At 45.0% G+C, this 16,110-nt stretch overlaps 1 protein-coding gene across 2 annotated transcripts; it reads right to left on the bottom strand.

Moving 5' to 3' along the window:
* Positions 1-331: 331 nt before the first annotated feature.
* Positions 332-14,664, bottom strand: UBE2B (ubiquitin conjugating enzyme E2 B). Of its 2 annotated transcripts, none has more exons than XM_072873567.1 (6): positions 14,588-14,664; positions 5,070-5,150; positions 4,310-4,335; positions 3,143-3,232; positions 1,714-1,802; positions 332-901 (listed from the first exon to the last, which is right to left on the bottom strand). In XM_072873567.1, the coding sequence occupies exons 2-6, from the start codon at positions 5,093-5,095 to the stop codon at positions 773-775; spliced, it is 360 nt and encodes a 119-aa protein (XP_072729668.1). In that variant the 5' UTR covers positions 5,096-5,150; positions 14,588-14,664; the 3' UTR covers positions 332-772. The 2 variants fall into 2 exon arrangements, with proteins under 2 accessions (XP_072729668.1, XP_072729667.1); XM_072873566.1 differs by lacking the exon at positions 14,588-14,664 and adding an exon at positions 8,912-9,060.
* Between the last annotated feature and the right edge of the window lie 1,446 nt (positions 14,665-16,110).

Genomic DNA, 16,110 nt, shown 5'->3' with positions numbered 1-16,110 from the left:
TAGAAGTTACTAAGAATGCATAATCATCAAGCCTGGTCATCCAGGTCCTGTCTGCAACTCTGCCACTGGTTTGAAGTGGGACTTTAGCAAAATAGTTACATCTGTTTCCCCATTTGTAAGCTGGCAGCTGCCAGTACTTCTCTTCCTCATACAACTGAGGACACACAGAAGCAAGTTAAGCTCTGGTGCAAAAGCAGAGACATCCAGTGAAGACAGTTACATCATGGATTAACTTTTCCGTTTGTAAAGTGCGTGGTATAATTAGCATGTAGCAAAAGGAAAAAGGGACTAAAAGTGAGTCCTTTGAAAGAGATACAGCGTGAAAGCAGAATGTCTTGCACTAAGGTTATGTATTTAACAGTTTTACATGAAATATTTATATATAAAAACTTTGTTAAGTGCTTTTCTCCAATTTAAAAATCTAAAGAATTCAAAAATAAGGCATTCAATATTTGAAAAAGTACAGATTTACAAAATGTGTATATTCTGTCATGAAAACTCCACACCAACATTATACACTTGGAAAAAAAATACAAACAGGATATATTACAAATTTATGTAGCAATAACTTAGTTCAGACCATGCAATAAAAAGTACGTTAATCAAGATACACAAGCTTTTAAGTTTCCTAAACTGGAGGGCTTAATTTTGTTTGCAGATGAGTTTTTATGCAAATTCTTAGAACTGTGGCACTTGAAATTTCTGGTAGCCTTTCTATTGAGAGTTAAATTGTACATAACGATGATGAGGATGGAGAGTAACAAAACAGCTGTTACGAATCATTCCAACTTTGTTCGACAATAGCTGAAACTCTTTTCTCATATTCACGTTTGTTCTCCTGATAGAGTTGTGCCGCCTGACTGTTTGCTGGACTGTTTGGATTAGGTTCATCAAGCAGAGACTGTGAAAAGGGGAAAACAAAACATGAGACAAACCAACGCATTTTAGATCGGGGAAAAATCAACTTAGAACTTGCAAATCGCCTGCGTTTCAGGAGGCAGACGTGACTCAGAAGAGCCCAACTGAAAAAAATAAACAGTTAAACTCATGGTTAGGCACCCATAATTACACTACTGAACCTCAAATTATATACTGCATAAGCATTAGCACTGGCCACACTTCTAGGTTCACAAACTTAACAGATCCATGGTCCTTTGTGCCAGTTAGCAGTATGACGCTAATATATTATTTGGTAATTACACTACTATTGTCATTCAGGACTAAAGAGGGACTCAAGATGCCTCCTACAAAACTTCACTGTAGAAAAATAAAAACAATCACACAGGACAAAAGAAAGTGTACATTTTTGCTGTGCCAGGCCATTTTTACTTATTCCAAGTAAAGTAGGTTTCAGCAGTGTTGTCTCCTTGACGACTTCATGGGGCAAGGTTTCACGATAAAGGTTAGTGTTTCAAACACTAGGCAGATTTCTACATCTGATGTCCTACCTTGACTAAAAACAGTTTAAAAGGAATCCAAATCAGTAGCTGCTTTCCTGTAGAAAAATATCTAATGGCAGTTTTGTAGCTCAAAATTAGTAATCACATAGGTCAGCACCTTAGCCTTTATTTGATCTAAAAAGCTACTGCTTAGCTCACAAGTATCTGAAGTCCCCCTTGATAGAGATACCTGCTAGCCACATCACTGAGCTGTGTATTCTGGAATAGAGACTTACAACAACGTAATTATTTGCTAAAATAGTTGCAAAGTTACCTGAATTGAAGTTAAAATAGATGAAACATCATATGTTGGACTCCAGCGATTCTGAAGAATATCTAAACATATGCTACCATCCGCATAAACTGTAAATACAACATAGATATCATTTAGAAACTATCAGATTTATTTTATAGGTTGTTCATTACATACTGTTCAACGCAGAGTTACTGTTCCAATTCAGACTGTGCTTAAATTAATGCTTTAGGAAAGAGGACAGCAGTTATGTCTCACAATTTTCTGTAGTTTGACATCTTGTATTTTGAAGGAAGTACTGGAAGTAACAGAACACTTAAGAGGAAAAGAAGGAAGGTCTAAAGATTATGGCATTAGCACAGGAACTGGTACACTTGGTTTGCTCCTCTCGTGTGACTGGCCCAGATACACACAGTGAATCCACTGCACCAGCCGAGCACCTCGCAGTCTGAATGGACTCATGCATGAACAGAGGAAGTTCTTGCCCCGTTTTCACACGCTCTACACTCACTATGAGACACACTAAGGCAGACAATAGAAAATCCTGAAAAGTGTGCCTGAAATCCTACTTCTGTCTGGATACCTATCAGTAGTCTTAATGTAAGAGTCTGCATGAAACCGAGATTGGCCAAACTCCTACACCCTAGTCTTCTAGCTTGTTCATGCCAACAAAAAGCAACAAATTACAAGACCCCCATCAAAAAAGTAACGGAACTGAAGCCAAGGTCACACCTCTGTTCAAGGAGGGCTCAAACTACAAGAAATGCTGTAATGGGCTTATGCTTCAACCCTCAAATTGAATCTACACCCCTCTTTGCTACAGAGGGGCTTGGAAAGCAAAAGGCACGGTTTGTGTTTTCCGCATGCAAGAACAACTGGATAAAACCTATCAGGTGCTAGAGCAGGAACCATGGCGTGCTCTTGTAACGCTGCCCTCATCACTCAGGGTCAGCCTCCTCCTCTGCGCTCCTCTCTCACTGTGCATTCTCACCTTCTTCCTTGCACTAGTACCAATCAGTACAATGAACCAAACGGAGGCATGGACTTGGCTGAAATCTCACCCGACAGAAATAAGTGATGTTTGGCTCGACCAGTTCCCTACTCCAATTCATGATATGGCTGCACATACACAGCTGCTGTTACATGGAAGGGGGCAGGAACTGACAACCAGGATTGCCTCTTTAAGCCAACCTAAGTGCAGCTGCTGCTGAAAATGCTCACAGGGTTTGTTACTGAGGCTATATATTGATTAGAAAGAGACAGATAGCTGCTTCTTAATAGCATCATAATTCTTAATTTTTCATCAAGCAGTTGCTGTCCTGGACATCTACTTCAGAGGCAGCAATGAAGAGAGATGGAGAGCTGTTAAGCATTCTGGAGCTTATCAGAATACATGACCACACCATAATATTTAATGGGTATTATGGCTAAATAAAAATTATTTACTCACCATTTGGATGGAACATTTTTGATAAAAACCTTACAGTTGGAGGCTTATTTGGATATTCTTCTGAAAATTCTATTACTAGTTTAAAAGTACCTGTCCAAACAAACATAAATACAATCAGATAACTAACAACAAAAGAACACCTCCAAGAACGTTTACAACATAAGTTATGTGCTCCATGATCAATACTTCTTCTCACCATTACATGAACAAACAACACTGAGTCCAGTTTCTTTTCATATATTTCAAGTGATAATGGAACTATGGAACTACTACTTAGTGATGGTAATAAAACCAGCAGTGGCAGCTAGGTAGAAGCCTGGAGAAGCATAGGTAGAAGCCTAGGTAGAAGCATGGCAAAGGCAGCTAGATCTGACATCAATTATCCCACTACCCTCCCCTTCTTCTGTGACCCAACGTGCCGGTTCCATGGACTTAAGTGACTTTAAGGCGTTTCATTAAGAAGGCACTGTGGTGCCAGCAAAGCAGCACCAGAATTTCATGATCAGCAATCTCAGTCTTTGGAGCTCATGACTGATTCACTGAAAACCTTTATTATGGATCAGTGAATAATTTACTCTAACTCCTCCAACCAACACAGAGAAAAACCCATCTGCTGCCGATTACTGCAATACTACTATAATTATTAAACTCATTATTCCTCATATGCCTAAGGGAGATTCATTACACACCAACTTTCATGTTTATGTACAGATTTGGTATTCCCTCCCCCTCACCGAGTTCTATATTCAGAACAGTTCAAGAGTTTTCACCTGTTCTTCATTAGGAGAACAGAGATGAATCAAACGTGCCACAAAGATGAAACCAGAAAAGCACACTGTCTTGTTGAGCTTAGCTATGGAGATATGAAAACACATCTGGCAGCATTAGACCAACTTCCCCCACTAAAAGCTCTAGTGCATATGTATAAACAAGTCTTGAAATAAGCATTGCTTCGTAGCTTTCTAACTAACCATCAACCGCTATGACAAGACACTGCTTACATCAAAATACGTATTTTTACAGCCAACAAGACCTTACTCCTTCACTTGCTTGGTTTGTTCCAAATTATATACAGATAACATCTATTTTTTTTTTTAAAAAACAGAACAATGTTAATACTGGCAACATCCGTAAGAACGACAGAGGATATAAAAGTTAGCAGCTTACCATCTTCAAAAGGTGTCCCTTCAGGCCTGAAAGGTTTTAAAAATAAACTCCAGTTAAAAGTGATCATCACCTACTTTTAAGCAGGCACAATAAATGTCTATCTTCTCCCTCATCCTCCCCAAGATATAGGTAGAGGCAATAATTTAAATATTTAAAGAAGTATCCAGAGGAAAACTCTGGGAGCTTTGTCGTACCTAAGACACTTTCCCTTAGTCAAGCTGCTAGTCGAGGTTATCATCGTCCCAAACAATACACACGCCATTACGTGACTAGATTGGAATTAATGAGCAAATTACTAGCAACCATGCTTCAGTTTTATGAAAGGATACTAAGCCAGTTCCTGTTCTGTAGGATATGTAATGTAACTTCCTAGACAGAACCTGTACCTCGTTCTACTGGGAAGCAATCCAATCACTGCTAATACATCTGGATTTAATGGTAGAGAACATGCGGCTCTTACGTACTTTAAAGAGGAAGCCTGCTTTTTCATAATCCAACTCCTACACAGTCTAACCTATTTATTAAGCCATATGCAAGCTTTATTCAACAAAAAAGATGAACACATTTTAAATTTTTCTTTCCTACACATTCTGTATTACCCCTGAAAACAGATTTTTACCGCAACAGCACACTTGGTCATTTTTCTAGGTTTCCTTGACTTTATGTACATAAAAGAAGAGAATAATTGTAAAAACAAAACCCAGGTTTTGTTAAATTTAGCCCTTTGATATAGAATTTTATAGTGATCAAAAGCTCTTACCCAAATATAACTGCATTCCACTGCATTATGTTATTCTCAGATGGTGCACCACTGACACCCACAGGAGGGTCTTCTTGCAATCTAAGAATTACAAATATAGAATGACAAGCCTTGTATAAATGAAATACTTCCACCTGCAAGTATTATTTAACAGTAATACTCAGATTTTGTAAATATTTTCTCATTCCAAATCAGAGATTACACAAAGCATTACATGCAGATTATCAGTCCTCCAAAAGACAAACCTACAAGACAATGCACATCAAGATTTTCTCATGTATTACATCACACTACAACAGCCCAAGAGGTTAGGTTAAGTGTGCAGGGAACAAAGCATTAACCATAACAATAATTTAAAGCACCACATACAGCTGGGATTTACAGCACTCCATAGTGAACTATGGAAGAGCAATTGCTGCTGGCTGCCACAACGAAGAGGAGAACAAATTGCAGCCACAAACAGGAGCTGAAAACCAGCCAGCGACACTTACACAGCACGCTTGCTGGGACTAAGCGCAAGGGACTGTCAGCGGAGGCTTTTCCTGCATTCCCAGACCCATGTGCGCGATGTGGCTAAATTTGGTATAAGCCTATTTTGACTGGCAAGTCGATTGCTTCGAAAGGGAGCAAGGGGAAAACCTGTGTACTGCTCCCTCTCACCAGTTCAACAAATGTGTTTATCTCTAAAGTAATCGTAGGAGCATTTTACATTCGTTTTAGTTCCTTAATCCCTGGACTAGGGAAAAGCACATTACTTACTGAAAGCCACATAAACTTGGACCAGACAGAAATATGTATCGCAACCAAAGAGCAGGATCCAGATACTCTCCTTCTGCCCATCCTTCTATATACCAATGTTTCTGCTTAGGATCTGCTTAGGATTCTGCTTCAGGATCACGTAAGACCCTGAACAACGTAAACCAGCAAGCCCTAACCACGCGATGAGCAACTTGCCCGATCAAACCCCTTCGGTGACAGCTCCTATCCACCCTGCCTATTCAGCCGCTTGAGTTACACACAAATAAAGAAAATGCAGTCACTGTCCTTGCTTCAGAAGCAATTCTCAGTGTTAACATGAGGTTTGACCACATCACGGTACGCTTATGAACAAGTCGCCACCAAAAGCCCTGCAGACCAAGCGACAAATTCTAACTAAATGTCGGTGTGTAAATGCAGATTTATTCAGAGCTGACAGTGGTATACAGCCAGTAAGTTCTCCTGCGCTTGCACCACCTAAATCTGTGGTAAAACTGCACATGTACATGGATGCTGAGCAATGGCGTTGCCCTACAGAGACAGCCCAGAAGCAGGGCTCGCTCCGTTTGCAGCCGAGATCCCCTCTGAACTCTGTGTTTACATCCTTGCTCCCCAGGCACACACAGTTCACGCAGCTTAGTATCACAACATAAACCACCTACTATTTTGGTCAGGGAGAGCAGGAACAGGACTTCTTCCTACATGACAGCCAGGCTGCACGCCAACAATATTGCCTAAGCATTCAGCCTGACAAATGCATCTGAAGGATGGCTTTGGTTTTTCGATCAATTTAAAAGCTCATGTGCACCCTACTGTCAAAGGGTCCAACTACAGACAGGTTGTGGCAAGGACTGGAAATTAGACCAATCTAAAAAGCACCTGGAAATCTTAAACAGCTAGGGAAAATGTAGTATTTGTAACCCCTTTTTAACAGCAGAAATAATAATTTTAAAAAATTAACTTGTTTTTCTGTTGGTTTAGCCAAATTAGAGGAGATACAAATCTGTTGAACTGTTCTCTCTTCACTGCTCTTGACAATCACAGTATGCAAAAGGAGTTTATATTTAACAAAGTGAATCAGAGTTCACAGCACACGGTCTGCTTTGTCAGTATGAGGTACAAGTAACATAAGGCTAAACAAAAATATAACTTACGGTAGGAAAGGGAAGAGTAAAAAAAACTGACATGAAAAAGTTACATAAGTTTGGGGATATCAAAGTTGTCATATATTTGATAAATAAATCTGTTTTACTTTGTGTTTACTTGATTATACTTTTCCACAGCTTTAAAGTCGTCTCTCCACCTTCAATTTCAAAATTATTAAACCAGTCCGTCTGAGATTATAAAATAATAAAAACCACATCTGATTGCAATCTTGAAAAATTACTTAGTCACTTGCCCTGAAAAAATCACTGGTTCATGTCATCTGTGTAACCAAATACAATAAAAAAGGCTGAATATCCTGTTTTGGTTTGAACAGGAATCAAGCAACACCCGCTTAGCAAACACCAACACCCAAACAAAACAGAAGAGGTCGGCTCTGCATCTCAAAAACGTCCAACGTGTTGTAGATTCACAAATCAGGCTTTTACCACTGTAGCTTTACGTGCAGTCACGTAAAGCAACTACAATACGCGTCAACTGTTTACTGATGTATTTTCAGGTACTGGTATAACATAGCTACGCTAAAAAAAGAGACACTATCAAAGCTGACTCGCCTCCAACAACTTAAAAGCGACTCCAGTCCAGAGAAATCATACGACGTATTGTAAAGCTTACAAAAGAACCCACCACCTTTTTCCACACTCTGTTGCGTGTTTACGCGTCAAACTGGAAATAAATTATTCTAGAGTCTGTGGTTCAGTCATTAACATTTAAAAGACTGCAGCTAATAACTGCCTCTTTAGCAGTTTGTATATATTATACAAAAGATTCCTCATGATTGAAAACTTTAGACAGACTAGCATGCGCATAAAAAGCTTAAAGGGCATTTTGCTTTTTACTATATACACACAAATGAAGTGTTTGCTAATTCTTTGCGCTTCGTTTTTAAGATATCCGTCCCGAATTGCACTTATTTTCAGAGACGGTCAAGCCCAACAAGCCTCAAACGCATCTAAAGCCTGGTCCGTTCAGAAAACTGGGCCAAACACCTTCGGTATTCAAAAGCTCCTGCGAGGAAAGGAAGGGGGTGCGGGAAGTACGGCACAAACATCCAGCCTCGGCCAGCTCTGCCCGCCGGGCCCTTCTAGGGCCAGGGCACCGGTAAGATCCTGGCATCTAACCCCGCCACCGGAGAGCCCACCGCCCCCAGGTGAACCTTCCCTAAGCACTCCCGAACCCCTCGCTCGCTCAGCGGCCGGACTCCCGTCCGATTAACACCCCCCCCCGCTCGGGGCACTCCCGTGGAGGTTCCCCCGACCCGGTCCCTTCCCACGCCGGCGGGGAGGCCGGGGGCTGCCCTTGTTTTGAAGGCACGGCTTCAACTTTTATCCTCAGACGCCCCCAGCCGTCGGCGCACGGGCGAGGCGGGCGGCCGGGGCCGCGGCGCCCAGCACAAACAAAGCCGGCCCTGCCCGCCGGGACCCCCCCCGCTCACCCCCGGCAGCCGCCTCCCCGGAGAGCTCCCCGCGGCACTTCCCACCCCCGCTCCCCAAGGGGGGAACGGGCGAAGCCGCTGGCTCGGAGCGCGCCCCTGCCCCGCTGCCCGGCGGCACCCACCGGGGGAGGACTCGGGGGACGAGGGAGGACCCCGGGGACGGGGGCTCCGCGCCAGCTCCCGGCCCTGGCACAAAGGAGCGGGGCCGGAGGGACGGCCCGGGACCCGCCGCCCCCGCGCAGCCCGCTGGCGGCTCCTCGCCCTGCCGCTGCCCGCGGGCACGGCCCCCTCCTCTCGCCGGGGCTGCCCGACGGTGCGAGCCCGAGCCCGAGCCCCAGCCCCGCAAACGGCCGGGTCAGGCCCGCAGCTGGGCGGCTCTGCCCGGGTAGCGGCGGCGCTTCCCCCGCTGCCGGACCGGCCCTGTCCCCCGGGAGGGGTGCCCGCTCCCCGCAGGGCGGCCGGCGGCGGGGCCGGGGGTGCCGCTCACCTCTTGAAGTCGCGCATCAGCCTGCGCCGCGCCGGGGTGGACATGATCGCCGCGGGGAAAGAGTCCGCGGCCGCGGCGCCGCCTCCCTCCGCCGCCTGCACAAACAACCCGCAATGGCGTCTCCCTCCGCGGGGGGCGGGCCGCGCCGCTGGGCCGGCCGACGTCGCGGGCGGGGGGGGGGACACGACACGATACGAGTCGGCCCGGCCCACCCCACCGCGGGGGGAGGCGCTTGCGCGCAGCTCCGCGCCCGCGGAGGCGCTGAGGGCCGCCCCGCGCTACCTCCGCACTTAGAGGCGTTTTGGACGAGCCAGCGGGAAAGGGCCGCACAGGATCGGACACTGTAGTGCCCGGCTCCGCGAGCCTGTCATCAGAACTGTCTCACCCCCAGGGAAGATACTGTTTTCATCAAAAAAAAAAAGCTGGTTTTGTTTTTTAAAATTACAGTTTGGGGCTTGAACAAAGCAGTTTTTAGCAGGGAAGAAACAGCAAGCTCTGCTTTTAATTTGGAGTCACTGAAGAGAGTCAAAGCGGCTCAAGGAGCCGGGGTGCCCGGGCAGCAGGCCGAGGGCAGGCACGGGCCACGGCCGCATCAGGGCTGGGGGAGAGCGGGTGCGAGCGACGCGACAGCGCTGGCCTAAGAGCTAACGGGTACGGCCAGTATTTAGAAAAATATTGGTACCCAGCTGGCTTGTGTGCTGAAGCGAGGTAGTGGGAAGCAGGGAAGGGTGCTACCTTCTTGTTTTCATCCCGTTGCTCCGACAGACCGGAGCGGATCTCTCCAAAGTCATGGCCCAGTTCTTGAGCCCTAGAAGTTAGCGAGCCCCAGAGCCTGGATCTGTGCGACTGCACGTGCCTCCTCGCTTTTCTTTCAGATGGTTTTAAGGAGGTCGAAACATCATGAGACTCATAACGAAGTGACAGAAATAAACACTGTCTTCACCCTCTGCCCATTTGTTTCGCCTCCAGCTACCCGTGCACTTGCAGAGCACTGATCCTGGGTTTAATATAGCACAAAGCCAGGAACTGCTTTTTAACAAAGCTCGTGCCAAGCCCGCGCTGCAGCAGCTCCACTGACAGAGGTTGCTTTAGGCACAGACTGACCTGAGCACTGCTCTGAACCAGCACCTCACCTGGGTCAGGACTGCACCCTGCAAGGACTTACGCTCTGAACACTTTTTAAGCCAACGCCCCACCGCAGTGAAAGTATTCAGATGCTAAAAGTGAGATATAAGCGTAGGAATTCACGTAAAGCCTGACACTGCAAGCGAGCAAGCTTTTTCAAGAGGCTTGGTAATAACAAACTATCATTCCTCAGCCACTAAAACATTCTTCCCCACACTAACGAGAAATGGTTCCCGCCAAGCAGTCCTCTCCGCTGGGTCTTCCTCCTCCTCTCATCACACACACGCTTTAATTTTACATTCCTCTAGCTTTATACAGTTTATATTTAGCTCCAGCTAATATGTAAGGGAGAAGGCAGACTGTAAAAAACAAGTGCGAGCTTGGACCTGTATAAATAACGAACATGGGTTTAACAACATTCATTATTTCCCTATTAACACGCACCCAGCCAGGGCAGCCAGAGCATCCCCTACCCGAAGGGCAGCTCTCTACCCTCCCAAGCTCCAGTCCCTCCCAACGCCCCCCACGCCCAGAGCTCCCCTGCAGGGAAACAGCCACTGCCCGCCCAGAGGAAAACCAAAAAACCAGAACAAACTCCAAACATCAGGCACCGAATGAGCTAAATCTGAAATCCTACATTGTTTCCACCTGGCTCCGGAACTTTTTCAACAACATCTCAACAGCAACAGTATTTCTTCTTCTCGGTCGCCACCACAGAACAGCGTGTTGACGTTCTCTAATGGAACATTTTCTTTTTAATCCTACCTTGCAGTTACACAGGTGTGGCTGGTAGTTTTATTAATAAATGGAAAGCTTTATTTTTTTCCTCTGAAGAACCAGCTGCAATTTCTGCCCTGTTGATTGTACGGCACATGTAGGTTTTAAATGAAGTTAACTATATCCCAAGCTAGTTTCAAAAAAATCAGTCCCACTGTAATGATAAAAGAGAGGCTCTGCCCCTGCTAAGGTGGTTTAATATGTCTCAGAATGAAATCTGCACTAAATAACCACTTTAGATTTATATCTGCTGATAACTGTTTTCAGTACTTCCTTGCTTAATGAATTTAAATGACTGCCATTACTGTTTAATTTCACTACAGGCATTTTAGTTGAAACATTTTCAATTTCTCATATACTTGTAACTCACCCACTTCCAGAGCCAGGTGGAAACAACAATTTCAGAACTAACTTTTTCATTTGGTGTCTGGAGGTTTTTTTTTTTCTGTGCAACCGTTAAAACTATCCACTGTAACAGTGCTTAAAAAACTTGGAAAATATCCTTACACAGTGCACAGTCTAGAACATGAATGAACATTTTCCTTCTACAACCTTCTTGAATAGTACTGAAACAGATCTAACAACTTCCTGATCAGAAAGTTCTTTCAAGTTCTGTTTTTATCCCTATTTTTCCCCAAAAATGATATTTGATAAGGGATGACATTAAATAAAAAGGTAGCATTTTGCAGCATAGTCATTCTATATTAATCTTGAATAAACACTACATATTTGTATAGCATTTTGCAAAACCAAAACATTTTTAGGGTAACTTTGTCCCATCACAGGATTGAGAACTAACAGTGAAAGCAAACTGTTTGCTTCTCTGTTTGTTAAAACAATCCATCCTCCTAGTAACTTTTTTTTTTTCCCAGGTCACTCTCTCATGCTGCAGTGTCCCTCTGGGACGAGTTAGTTATATTTACACCAGTCAAGGCCAAGCCTCCAAAATTAGGGAAATGAATAAGCCAAGTCACCTGTTAGAAACTGGTTTTGTTCTCAATCATTGCAGCAGCCACTGAGGAGAGATGATCCTTCTTCCCAAAGCACTTGGGAACAAAGATAATCCACCAGGTCGTGTGGCAAAGAAATGATTGATTTGCTCATCCTTAGCTCCAGTATAGGAGCAAGTAAGTGGTGCCACAGTAAACAGAGTTAAGGAGCTTATTTGATCAACACAGCAGCAGAGCTAGAAGCAGCCTCTGAAGCCCCACAGCATAGTGATTTAAGGGTGTTACTTCAGTGTACCCCAATTCCCAGCCCATCTTGGAGAGTCCCTGAGCCTCCTCTGCGCCTGTTACTGCCTCCAACCCCACTTCAAATTTTCCAGAAAAATACTGGACTCTGAAAAAATGCCTGTGTGGACCTACTCAACCTATCCTCTTATTTTGACAGGAAACTGTTGATGATTACTCTTTGACTGTATTTCAGTGAATTCTTACTTACTTAAGGGTATACTACCTACAGAACTATGAGCATGACAAAACCCGAGCTACCACCCGTGCCTCCCTCTCCCCGGTAAACCGACTGGCCAGACGGTATTTAACACTTGTTATAAGTGACTCCACTTCTCCACAGGCTCAGCGCAGCCACCTGCTTCAGGATTTTTCAAGAATCTAAAGGAATTCCCTCAAACTTTATGTATGAATTAATTTATTTTTGCAAAGACCGGAGCAGGGGGACGGCAGTTCTGCCCCTGGGAGCAGCAGTTACCCCTTTCACGAGCCCAGCGCTGCTGAACGCCCTCCATTACCTGATGCCACGACCCGCAGAGGCAAAGGCGGCCGCGTCTGCCCGAGCAAGACACGTTTAACGAGCAGCTCCCGCTGAGGAGAGAGCTACCGCTCGCCTTCGCGCCCGCCGGCGGGAAGCGCGGTTCTGAGGGAGCGCGAGGCGGAGCCCCGCCCAGCCGTGCGCCTGACGTCACCGCGGCGCCGCCCCGCCCGTCGCCATGGCAGCAGGGCCCGGCGGCGCAGGCCGGGGCGGGGGGCCCGGCGCGGTGGGGGGCCGAGAGCGGCCCTGGGGCCCGGCCCGGCCCGGCCCGGCCCGGCGGTGCCGTGCGCGGGGGCGCCCGGCCCGCTTGGCCCGTCGTCCCTCCGCAGCGGCGGCGCCGAGGCCTCAGCGCAGCGCTCGCCGCAAGGAGAAGCGGGTGCCGGGGGTCCGCCGCTCTGCAGCCCCCGCCGACACCGGCCCCGAGCCCTGCTGGCGGGGCCAGGCCGCAGGCGGGCCCGCTTTCAAAGCTACCATTAGCCATTTTTGGAACAGGGCGATAGCGCAGATACCCGGGCCCTTCCCATTCACGCTGGTCGCACCTTTTTATTCTAGACGGTGGGGCCGTGTTTATTTTCTTTAAAATTTTCATTCCGCGTTTTCAATGGCACGTGTTTAACGGTGCGGTTTGGAGACGCCTCTATGAATGTGCATGTGGGTGAAGCCCATTCTTATCTGTCCCCATGTGTGCTTAAAAACAGCTGGACTGAGGGGTTGGGAGCCTGAGGGCTTGCAGAAACATTTAGGACAGTGTGAGTGCTGCTGTCTTCAGGTGTTACTCCTCTTGAAACCCTGTCTATATGTTTAAAGAACTGTACGTGCCTCGAATTAATTAAAACACTTGTCCTTCTGTAAATAAGTAAAACCATCTGAAGGTGTACGACATCTTTGCCAAAGCGGGAGGGGAAGTTAAGGAACAGCAGTGACGTGCAAGCACGAGGACACGGGACAGACAGTGGGCATTCAAATATTGTATGAGAAATCAGAAAAATCCGTTAACAAAACCACAATGAGAGACGTAAAGTTTCTACAGGTTAGCAGCTTTAAACGTGTAAAACAAAGGGGAAATGGCTTGACCTGCATCATTGTCAGGGGATGTGGTGACTGGCAGGCTGCTTTGTGCACAAAACAGCGTGAAAACAAATTCTTTCTAAAATACTTTGCTGCCAAATTACAATGAGCATCTAAAGGAAATTTAAAATTTGGAGCCAAAGTTTGGAAATGATGTTGACAAAAGCAATCCCTGTTTAAACTAAGCCATGGAAGAATATTGCGTGAGTGCTGGTGAGTTATTAATTACCCTGCCTAGGGTGTTGTTGCTGTGGGTACTTCCGTACCAGAGCTCTTGCCTGTCCTCGGCACAGGGGAGGGAAAGCAGAACAGGCTGAAAGGCTTCCCCTCCTGCTTCTGCAATTCAAAGGTCAGCCTTGCAGCTCACATCGTGTCCTGCCCCAGCTTCCCCAGGTGGCCTTTTTTGTCAGCTGTGGATTACATCACTTTTCTTTGGCTCTCTTCCCAGCATCCTCCGTGCACATTGGCCGCAAAAGGGGCGGTGTATTTATTATACCAGTTCTGTGCCATCCCTAAACAGAAGCGGGATTATCTACAAATATTTCCTTGCAAAGATATCTCAGCATTGTTACGGTGCAGTGGGGAGATCTCCCCTAAAAGCTTAGTGGTAATATTTGAGTTTAGACCTATATCCATGAAAGGTCTGCAATAATTTTCATCTGGACGTAGGTCATGCTGGAGTTTCTCCTAGCCAGAGGTACCAGCTCACTCTGATTTAATCAAACTTCTGCAAAATATGGGAACAATAACTTGTAGTCAGATTACAAGGTTATAAATTTGGATTCTTACTTTTATGCTATATATTCAGCCCACTTCCACTCTTTGCTGGATGTTTTGCAAATGTAGTTCTTATCAATTTTTAATTAAGCATAATGGCACATTTTGCCATATGGGTCCCTCAAGTTCTCTCCAAGTTAGCGTATGCAGAGGCCTTACCTCTCGATGCAGACTGATTGATGTCCTGGCTCTCACCGGCATTAAGATGTGGTACTACGGAGAGTGTAGCCCTCAATTTAAAAAAAAAATTACGGTAATTAAAAGGACAGATACTTTTGTACTCAGTTAAAACTAGCTTTGGTTTTAACCTAAAGCTGCTTCAAAATATCAAGAGATAGTAATGTAAAAATTAAATGGTAAATGGACCTCAGTGGAACGGTACATGTTTTTCATGCGATTCTTTTAATATGTGAGTTCTTATCTATGATTTATTAGTATAACTAGAACGCATTCAAGAGGATGTTTTTTAAGCTAATGAGAAGAGCTGCTCGTTTCTTTGCTGTATTCCTGGCTCAGCAGTCGTAGTTCAGAGCCTGGAGGTGCATTGTGAAAAACAACTTGGTAAATATGTTTGAATATTGGAGGAAGGCTGACAGAGCAGAAACGAAGACTTTTAGCGTATTTTCAAAATAATATGCATCTTTAATTAAGCAAATTATAGTTCTTGTTATCAACCTTTTAAAGAGGAAGTCTATATGAATTGAAATAAAAAGCTATGGTGGAAAGTGTTTTTCTTCTTTTACCGACAGCAATTTCATCATGAGAATATTGTCAACCTGATTAATGTATTTAACCAGAAAAAAAAAAGAGTTTACTTGGTGTTTGAATTTATCGATCATACAATTCTAGATGAGCTGCAGCATTATTTCCATGGATTGGATAACAAAAGGCTTCAAAATACCTTTTCCAGTTACTACAAGCAATTGAGTACCTTCACAACAATAATGTAAGAACTCGCCTGAAAAATGGGTCATAAATAAAATGTTATTGCTTTCAGATCATACCTTTTCCTTTTTGTAGCATTTCGTCATACAGATATCAAAAGTGTTCATTCTTTATTCAGAAAAAGGTTTTGTTTCGTAGCTTAAGACTTCCAATCAGCTTGAAATGATCTGCAGAATTGGAATAACACAGTAAAGAGACATTGGACTAGATGATCGGAGGAGCACTTGGGTGGTTGTAGTACTACTGCAGAGTATTTGGACCCATCTCTGAAATTCGGGAAAGCTAAAAATATTCAGTACTTTATCCAGCCCATGGCGTTACTACCTTAGCAGCTGTCTTCCCCGCCGTTGCAGCAGCTTGCTTATCCTTCCCTACTCCCACCTGGTGCTTCTCCTTCGTGCTGTCTCATCTCTTTTCATTCCTTTGGGTTTGTCCTGCTGTTGATGGGTGGGGAACTGTGCAGAAATTTGTACTGCCCTGCGCAGCAATCCTGCTCTCTTTCGCTCATCACCTACATTAGGCAGTTGCTAATTGTAGTGGTATCGGGACAGTGATGGCTTTGGAAAATGAGGGCACCGTGTGCCTGAGTCAATTCTGAAGTAGCAGGAGGGGTTTTTTTTCAGTCCATGCTTTCATGCCTTGAGAACTGCCTTTCTTTAAAACAAACAGAACCCATTTCTTATTAAACTGATTTAGGGTTCTTTTGTTGTTGTGGGTCAAAGATACCTTTATGCTCT

This window comes from Ciconia boyciana, chromosome 9 (assembly GCF_034638445.1).
Source record: "Ciconia boyciana chromosome 9, ASM3463844v1, whole genome shotgun sequence".
NCBI lineage: Eukaryota > Metazoa > Chordata > Aves > Ciconiiformes > Ciconiidae > Ciconia > Ciconia boyciana.
The sequence above is the reverse complement of the archived record's forward strand: the minus strand, read 5'-3'. Positions and strand labels throughout refer to the sequence as shown.

What these genes read in the sequence shown, in the direction of transcription:
- UBE2B (XM_072873566.1), bottom strand. Translation starts at nt 8,955, where the DNA reads ATGTCCACCCCGGCGCGGCGCAGGCTGATGCGCGACTTCAAGAG. An exon ending in CTGATGCGCGACTTCAAGAG is followed by an intron (nt 5,151 to 8,911) that starts GTGAGCGGCACC and finishes TGTAATTCTTAG; the next exon opens with ATTGCAAGAAGACCCTCCTG. An exon ending in AGGGACACCTTTTGAAGATG is followed by an intron (nt 3,233 to 4,309) that starts GTAAGCTGCTAA and finishes TTGTTTGGACAG; the next exon opens with GTACTTTTAAACTAGTAATA.